Source organism: Lolium rigidum, chromosome 3 (genome assembly GCF_022539505.1).
Source record: "Lolium rigidum isolate FL_2022 chromosome 3, APGP_CSIRO_Lrig_0.1, whole genome shotgun sequence".
NCBI classification, from domain to species: Eukaryota; Viridiplantae; Streptophyta; class Magnoliopsida; order Poales; family Poaceae; genus Lolium; species Lolium rigidum.
Genome location: NC_061510.1, coordinates 227,550,157 through 227,559,596, shown reverse-complemented (window position 1 = coordinate 227,559,596; position 9,440 = coordinate 227,550,157). Strand labels below are relative to the sequence as shown.

Here is a 9,440-nt window from a genome sequence, read left to right as displayed (position 1 = left end):
TGCTTGTTCTGGATGACCTGGATCTGTTCATGATACTCGTGTATGGACTGATGCTCGGCCTAGGTTCGCCAATTATCCGCACCCTCCTCATGGTAATGCCATCACATATGAAGTATATACAAGAAATATTATGTTGTGAATAATTGATTGGAAGTTTTGACATCACTTCAACATGCAGGAAAATACTATCTTGTCGACTCTGGATATCCAAATAGAACTGGTTATCTTGCTCCATTCAAAGAGCAACGGTACCATGTTCCAGACTTCCAAGGAGCACCTCCACAGAATATGGAGGAAAAATTCAACCATCTTCATTCATGTTTACGAAATGCAATTGAAAGAGCATTTGGTGTTCTAAAAATGAAGTGGCGCATTCTTCTTTCCATACCACATTTCCACGATCCTCTGACGCAAACGAAGATCATCACCGCATGCATGTGTTTGCACAACTTCATTCGCGACAGTAAGCTACATGATGCCCATTTCGACAGGATCGAGCGGGCCTCATATATCCATGAGGATAGCGCATCTTTTACCAGCGGACACACTTCCTCTTCTGCTGATGGCGCCATGGCTCAACTACGTAAGAACATTGCTGAGAGTTTAGTTGCGTGAGATGTTCTTTTATTGTAGTTATGAATACACTATGACATTTGTTTTATTTTGGAAAGTACTAAATTATACTACGACACCGTATTCTCATTATTATTAGACTTTCCTTAATTTTCTTCATTCATTTATAGCTGATTTTTCACTAAAACGGACCATATCTATGGTATTATAAGTTATTTCGAACACATATCCATTTTAAGGACATTACAGGCATTTCACAACTCAACACCTCAAATAAGCAAAATTCCTAGAAGCTCAAAAAAATAGGAAAAACTTGCTTCTAGGAGCTTCTTCCCACCACAGTTTTTTCTCACCATTTTCTATAAGCTAGCTTCTGCATACCAAAAGAAATCGCCCGCATTCAGGCGGGGCACAGGCTAGCAACATCCACAGCCACATACGCAGCATTCAGCAAGAGAGCGAGCACAGGACAACAAAAGCATATGCCCACGCACGGCAGGCCTTGTAGAGGCAAGCCACAAGAAGCGAGAGCACGCACACCAGTCTCGCGCGCTGGATCTGATGGTGGAAAGCTCGCCCCTCGCCGCACGCTCGATGCTGCCGCCTGCCGGGCGGGCGTGGGCGGCGTACGTCCGCCGTGCGGCTCGGCGGGGCAGAGCAAGGAGAAGGAGCAGTGCCTCCGGACGTTTCGGCTCCGCGCCGTCGCGCCGGTGCACGGGAAGGAGACTCTCGCCGCCTGGCCGGGAAAGGGGAGGACCGGCGCTGCCGGCCGCCACCGCCGCTGCGCGTGTGTGTGTTGGGAGAGAAGGTAATTGTTGTGGGCCTTTGGTTGTGGAATAGAGAGGCTCATGGAGGGGGAAGCGCCGCCGTGACCGGGCTTTTGGGCCGGGCCGAGAAAAACGGCCCGCAAGCCCATCTGGTGCCCAAAGCGAGGACGGCGATGGCATCCTTAAATACTCGGGGCCGCGGCGCCCGAGCGTAACCGTCTCAACGGACACCGCCTCGCCTGAGCGCCAACAAACCACCTCTCTCCTCCACCGCCTCTGCTCTCTCCAGCAGCCCACCGGCGGCGAGCTATGGACCAGTTCCAGGACGGGCAGCACGTGTGGCTGCGGAGCCGCGTCCGCGGCAAGTACCTCTACGCCAGAGGCGACGGGGAGAGCGTCCGCCTCCGCGAGGGCCGCGCGTCGCTCAAGGCGGCGTGGGCGGTGCACCGCCACGTCGGCATCGACGGCGTCGAGTACGTGCTCCTCCACAGCGCCGCCTACGGCCGCTACCTCGCCGCCACCGACGACCGCGCGCCCCTCCACCTCTGCGGCTACCGCGTCGTGCTGCAAAACTACGACCAGGACCCGATGGAGGCCATCAGGTGGCAGGCCGTCATCCCGCCAGGGGCGGCTGAGGACGACGTCCTGCTCCGCCAAGTCCGCCGCGGCCACCGCTACCTCCGCGCCAACGGGAAGATCCAGCGCTGGATCAAGGGCGTCAGCGTCGACGACCCCCAAAACATCACCACCATGATGCACTGGGTGGTCGAGCCCATCCCCGCCATGCAGGGCATGCCTGCACTTCCACCTCCCACCGCCAGGGTGAGTTCGCCCGCCCGCTTCTCGAATTGCATCCCAGTTTAGCTGCCGTCAATCCATCTTCATCCGAGTTTAGCTGCGTGCGTGGACTGCTTGCTCCATGTGTCAATTTCATCCGAGTTCGTGCGTCTGTTCTGGCCTAATTTGCGCTTCTCGATTGGAAGCAAGAACTTCTTCTTGGGTTTCCATTTCCAATTCTCGATCGCATTTGTGTTGGCTTCTTTCATCTCCTCAACATAACCGTGCTTCTTTCGCGCGCGACTCAACATCGATCAGGACCGCCACCCGGGAGACCTCTCGGTCTGGCTCGGGTTTTCGCCGGCATCGATTCGGACGATTCGATACGTACGGGCAGACGACGACGGAGACTACCCCGAGCTCGAGGAGGTCTGGTACGCGCTCCATTTCACGGGGAGGTCCGTGCACCGTCTGCGGGGCCTTCTGAGGGACGAGCTGGCCAAGGACGACCACGTCGCCCCCGTCGCCGCCGCCGACCTCATCATGTGCGTCCGAGCGGGACGCCACGGGAGGCTCACCCCACTCGTCGTCAACCTACCCCACTATGGCGATTCATTCCAGATCGTCCTCATCATGGACGGGACACCAGGTGAGACCCTCTCTCTATGTCCCCAACTCCCTACTCATCGCCTTTTGGCAACAAATGCATGCTGCTAGTCTTGATTCGATCTGTTCTGCTGCACAATGATGAGTACATGTTGGTAGTCTTGATAGTATTTCGGAACGAGATGCTAATTATCTTGTGCTTGAACAAAAACAGCTGAGACTGAAACTGTTCTAGTCTGACAGACAGTTTACTGAAATAGCTGTCGCCTGAAATTGTTGCTAACCTTTCTACTCTTACAACTTGGGACATGCCTCAAACTATTCTAGTCTTGCAGAGAAGTACCGTGAACAAATTTCAGGTTCTATCGTACATCACCAAGTAGAAGCTAGTTTACACACATAATATGGTTTTAGGATTTGCCCATGAGCTGTATACTTGGTTTTGTCTTCTATCTCTGCAAAACTATTAGATTTGGATCGTTGACAGGGGTGCAAACGGCGTCCCGCTTCCTGTCCTGCATCCCGCCCTGCTTGCAGCCCTAATCGTTGATCTGCTTCCTCTTATCTTTCTTTGGGCGAGAGGCAGACAGATACATATTGGTAGTCTTAAATTCTTTATGCAAAATGATGTTGGTTTAGATTTCGAATGGGATTTTACTTGTTCTTGAGAAAGCAATTGACTGAAACAGTTGTAGTCTGATAGATAGTTTACTGAAACAGCGGTGGCCTGAAACTGTTGCTAATCTGCTACTATTACTGTAGTCTTGCAGATAAGTAAAATAGTTGAATAGAAACAATAAGTATTTGCATTGACTTGTGGATTATAATTCTTTGTAGCTAGCTGGTTATTTATAAGCCACATGTTTGCAGTCGCACTTGGTTTCATACTACTAATATCTTGATTTAGATAAATCAGTTCCTCCATTTGGTACTATTTTCCACTGGTAAACAATATTTCTTGTGTAAACCTTGTAAAGTTAATCGAACTAAAAAAGCCAAAAGAGTTGAGTCATCTCTGTTTCAAACTGACAGACGACTTGGTGATATCTGTTTAATGTTAGCCCACTCTTACTTTTGCTGAATAACCTGCAATAAAATTCAGGTTCTATCGTACAGTTCTAAGTAAAAAAAAGCTAGTTTACGCACATAATATGGTTTTAGGATTTGTCCATGAGCTGTATACTTGGGTTTCTCTTCTATCTCAGCAAAACTGTTAGAGTTGGATCGTTGATCTGCTTCCTCTGATCTTTTTCTAGAGGGCCGAGAGATACATATTGGTAGGCTTGAATTGGTTATGCAAAATGATGTTGGTTTAGATTTGTGGAGTCTTATTTTAGCAGAGTGCCAATCTGATTGTTCAGGTAAAGAGTAGGTGCCCTGTATATTTACCAGTCTCTGTACACATGCTTGGAAAGGTTGTTAATATTTTTTTTTATAAGTCACATATATATATCTGCACTACTGTCCTTGATTCAAATAATTCAGTTCATTATTTCGTATAATTTAATGCTATTAGGAGTTATGGAACCTAGAAAAACAAATCTGTTCTGTCATCTCATTTCGCCCTTGTGGAGAAGATACTAATTTTCTGGTAGAACCTGTGAGGAAAATTCAGGTTGTATCTGACAGTATTACATAATTTCTGCACATTATATTTTCTTGAGCATTTTTCTTGTTGATATTCGTACTGTTTTTTATTTTGTTTTGCAAAGTTCAAAGATTTGGATTATTGATCTGCTGTTGTTGTGCTAATTCAGCCAGCGCTGAGCTGCGACACCCGAATGTCAACGCATAGTAGAGAAGATCAGAGCGGGAGTCCTGACAGTTTGCCTCTTCAGAAACTTGGCCACCTCGGACATGACGACAACAGAACTGGGGGCCTACTATTGCATAGACAGATAGATATAGGTTCATTAAACTCAGCAGCTCTCGTGTTTCTTCTGCTAGTTAAACTTGATCCGCTCTCCTGACAGGAGGAACCTGTCCGTTTGGTTCTAAGATCCAGAACTACTGAAAGCGTTCGGTGAAATGGCTGAACATTTTTGTAGTGACAGTACTGTTTGTAGTTGCTTTAGTATTGCTCTTGTGATCGACGTGATGTGGTTTCCTGGATGAAGCATTTCGCTGTAGGAGTTGTTGCAGTGAGTTGAATAGCTAATAATCCTGCATTCCTTGTGGATGATGGATGCATATCATGCGTTTCCTACGAATGAAAATGCAGTGGTTCTTGCAATGAGTTGATGGTCCTGCAATTTCTAATAGATGATGCATTTCGTATCAGTGAATCATGTAGGGCGTTCTTCCAGTAAGCTGATAATTGTGTTTCAATTGCTATGCTTTGGATTTGGCTGATTAGCAGGAAACGGATGTCTCATCTCTGTCTTGTGTGTTGTTCTGATGCCAACTTGCCAAGCACCTCAATTCTGAATGAGGCCACAGACGTTCGTATCTATAAATGCGGGTCTAACTGTATAGTGGACCAGCATTTCACACAAATGACATAGGAGGTCCTAGACTTAATTTCAACTTACTATCAAGAAATAACCATTTCAATGCTCCTTCCTAGTCATCTATAAATGCTTGCTGTGTTTTCCCTGCGTGCATATCTCTTGAAGATTTCTATTTTCCAGATGCAACTGTAGCTCGCCATAAGTAAGCATGAACTAAATCAATTTATGCAACTCACTTCTATCAGTCCATGTTCCTAGCCTATCACATGAGCTATCTTCTTGCTAGGGCAAAGAACCTAATGTACCAGCAATGCGGAGAGGGACACTGTTGTGAAATACAGCAACATGCATGCAAGCCCTAGCCCAAAGATTGATGTGCATCATCTCCGAAAGTCTGAACATGCAACCCTCTAGTCCAAGAGCGGTGTGAGAAGCTTAACATCACCATTAGCTACTATCCCCCTTGTCCACAGCCAGATCTTGCTCTCCAAGTGAAATCACATTTTGACCTTGGCCTAAACATACATGTTAGACTGATCTAAGGCATATCACCTATGTAACAAATGCATAGAGAATATGCAGGTATATCACCTCTGTCTGGTCAGACAAGATTACAAGGATTGCATCAGGCAAATGAGGCACTGGTATCCACATCACATCCTTCAATACCTCAAGCCCATCCACATCATCTTGTATTACAAGTGTTATAGTACCTTTTCTATTGATCTATTCTCATTTAAGTTACAACAAATCTGATGAAAATCTGTAGATGTCGAAATACTAGTAGGAATTGAACCAACTAGTTCTATATGATGTGCTGCTTGGTATTCTATTAGCCTAAATTTAGCAAAGTACAAATCAGAAATAGTCTTTCAGTAAACTCAATTACACCAGCAACTGCAATTGTTTGGTGTCAGCTTTAATCAGAAAGAGTATTTCAGTAAATTCCATTACACCAATCACTGCAATCTTTGCAGCTTTAATATAGATAGATATTATTAGCACTACATGCCACCATGCTGTGATGTTCTTACCAGATTGTACATATGGTCACATGTGCCACTACGATAGTAGCAGCAATGTACGTACTTATAAATGGTAAAAGTTACCAAACACGGTACCAATGTAATTACCACATATCATGGTTGATGTTAAAAATATGATGTAACTTGAGCATAGACGTTTGGTAATGTAACCAAAAGATGTCTACCTAAACATATCCAATGTGGTTCTAGTTTCGGAACGCTCTCTGATGAAAAGGATTGTGAATGGATCAGACGATTTGAGATATAAAACTTTTATTTTCTCGATATCATCTTTCAATGGTGGCATCTTTTGTATCTTCACATGTTCCGCTTTAGCAATTTCATTTCCTTTTCCATATGGACGCACCATTTTACTTTTTGCTTGCAACTATTAGATGGATATGTGTTCCGCTTTAGCAATTTCATTTCCTTTTCCATATGGACGCACCATTTTACTTTTTGCTTGCAACTATTAGATGGATATGTGCCTGCTCAATGAATATAAATGCACGCACATGTTTCCAATAAAGGAAGGTGTAATTAAGTTGGGGAGGCCGAAGCCACACTATAAGTTTGACTAGTTTGTGAGGCATGAGAGCACTTGTGTCTTTTCAAGCATATGAGCTCATGTAGTAAAGCATATTTGGTTTTAGGCACCAGAACCACCGGGGACTCGGTCGTCCCATCAGATCAATGGAGATTGCATAGGCATGAGGGGCATTAGGAATACAACCGTGCTGGCGATACACAACAGCAGCTATGACATCTATAGCCATAGATGCCATTGATATTGAAATTGACCGAGCACTTCGTTCGTGTAACGAACGAGTAGCTAGCCAGTGACAAACGTAGCAATCAGTAACCAGAAGACCTGTGACGTGTACCTAATGAGCCCATCTGTCAGCTAGAGCCCCGATATATTGAGGTGTGGTGGTGTGACGTCGGTCTCCTTCAAGGACGATGAGTTTTGGAGATCACAATTATCAAATACAGGACCCAATTTCGGTGGAATGTCCAATGTGATACATTACACTACTAAGATACTGAGCACCAATTTTAAGTAGGTTGGGGAGCAAGTTCTTCTAAAGCTACAGCCGTATGCAGAACAATCGTTGTCAATAGCCCCTACCATAAGTTATCATGCAAATATTTTGGACTATATAAAGTGTCTGGAACGAATTGGGGAGGTAGCTTATCGACTATATCTCCCTGCATCTGCTCAGGTTCATCATGTATTCCATGTGTCAGCAGTTGAAACCTCTTACTGCAAACTACACGCTGATGTTTAGTGATATGCATGCTGCTCCTAATCTGCAAGCTGCTACTTCAGTCCCAATGGAAATTCTCGAACAACATTTGGTACGTAAAGGCAATGCAACTACTCCTCAAGCAACATTCGTTGGGAATAGATGCTAGATAATTGCATTACATGGTAGGACTTTTATGTGTTGAAAACAACATTGAGAACAAGCAAGTGTGTCCTCCCCTCACGCATGAAAGACCCAGCCCGCAGCGAAAAAGACCCCCTTTTACGGTGCCGCATCTAAAGATTATTATCCGCCGTTCACTCTAAGAACGAGCTCCGCGATGATCTGTTCGATGGTACATCTTCAGACAAAACCCTCGATGGAAACCCTAGCCGCCACACACCGCGTGGCCACCCTCTCATTTACCATCCTCTCCTAGCTTAATTACCATCGGCACCCTCTTGTGCCTTCTCCTCCGGTGCTCTCTCGCGGCGAAACCGAGTCGTTCAATCCACCGCCGGTCGAGGTAGTTGTGGAAAGAGTAGAGCCGAAGGTGACGTTGATGAAGGCGGGTAGCCAGAGGGGCGGGTGAAGGGCCCCTAGCAGGACGTGATAACCCACAAGTATAGGGGATCGCAACAGTCTTCGAGGGAAGTAAAACCCAAATTTATTGATTCGACACAAGGGGAGGTAAAGAATACTTATAAGCCTTAACAACTGAGTTGTCAATTCAGCTGCACCTGGAAAAGCACTAGTAACAGGGGTGATGTGAAAGTAGCAGTGATATGAGAGCAGTAATAATAGTAACTCAGCAGCAGTAACAGTAACACAGAGGCAATGGCACCAGAAAATAGTTGATACTACTTTCAATGACATGTAGAACGAGTATATGATGATGAAAGATGGACCGGGGTTCCCAGCTATCTACACTAGTGGTAACTCTCCAATAACAAGTGTTGGGTGAACAAATTAGAGTTGGGCAATTGATAGGATTGAAATAGCATTAAGACAGAACATCAAGATCATTAATCATGTAGGCATGTTTTCCATATATAGTCATACGTGCTCGCAATGAGAAACTTGTACAACATCTTTTGTCCTACCAGCCGGTGGCAGCCGGGCCTCTAGGGAATCTACTTGGAAATTAAGGTACTCCTTTTAATAGAGCACCGGAGCAAAGCATTAACACTCCGTGAAAACATGTGATCCTCATATCTAAGCCTTCCCCTCCAGTTGTCCCAATTTCCGTCACTTTGGGGCCTTTGGTTCCGGACATAGACATGTGCATACAACTTGTAGATACAATCTAAGCAATAAGTATAGAGCTTAAATCTAAGATCATGCCACTCGGGCCCTAGTGACAAGCATTAAACACAACAAGATTGCAACAACAATAACTTCATAAACTTTGTAGATAGACAATCATAATGTAACAATCCATCGGATCCCAACAAACACAACACCGATTACATCAGATGAATCTCAATCATGTAAGGCAGCTCATGAGATCATTGTATTGAAGTACATGGGGGAGAGAATACCAACTAGCTACAACTAGAACCCGTAGTCCATGGGGGAACTACTCACGGAGCATGATGGAGGCGGTGGCGTCGATGGAGATAGCTTCCGGGGGCACTTCCCCGTCCCGGCAGGGTGCCGGAACAGAGACTTCTGTCCCCCGAAACGGAGTTTCACGATGGTGGCGGCGCCCCTGGAGCCTTTCTGGAGTTTCGTCAATTGGTATTGAAGATTTAGGTCAAGACGGCTTAAATAGGCGAAGAGTCGGAGTCGGAGGGGCCACGGGGCCTCCTCACACTAGGGCGGCGCACCCCCCTCCTGGGCCACGCTGGCCACACGTGTGGGGCCCCCAGGGCACCCCTCTGGTCCCCCTCTGACTTTCTGGAAGGTTCCGGGAAAAATAAGATGTTGGGTCTTCGTTTCGTCGAATTCCGAGAATATTGCCCGAACAGCCTTTCTGGAACCAAAAACAACAAA

General features: G+C 46.0%; 1 protein-coding gene across 1 annotated transcript; it reads left to right on the top strand.

Annotated features, from left to right (window-relative positions):
* Positions 1 to 1,387: 1,387 nt before the first annotated feature.
* LOC124699045 lies at positions 1,388 to 4,959 on the top strand. The gene is made up of 3 exons (XM_047231417.1): positions 1,388 to 2,162; positions 2,436 to 2,766; positions 4,481 to 4,959. Exons 1-3 carry the CDS (start codon positions 1,650 to 1,652, stop codon positions 4,516 to 4,518), a joined length of 882 nt encoding a protein of 293 aa, XP_047087373.1. The 5' UTR covers positions 1,388 to 1,649; the 3' UTR covers positions 4,519 to 4,959.
* The last annotated feature ends 4,481 nt before the right edge of the window (positions 4,960 to 9,440 follow it).

Coding starts and splice junctions, on each gene's coding strand:
- LOC124699045 (XM_047231417.1), top strand. CDS start 1,650: ATGGACCAGTTCCAGGACGGGCAGCACGTGTGGCTGCGGAGCCGCGTC. Junction 2,163..2,435: donor TTCCACCTCCCACCGCCAGG/GTGAGTTCGCCC, acceptor AACATCGATCAG/GACCGCCACCCGGGAGACCT. Junction 2,767..4,480: donor CATCATGGACGGGACACCAG/GTGAGACCCTCT, acceptor GTGCTAATTCAG/CCAGCGCTGAGCTGCGACAC.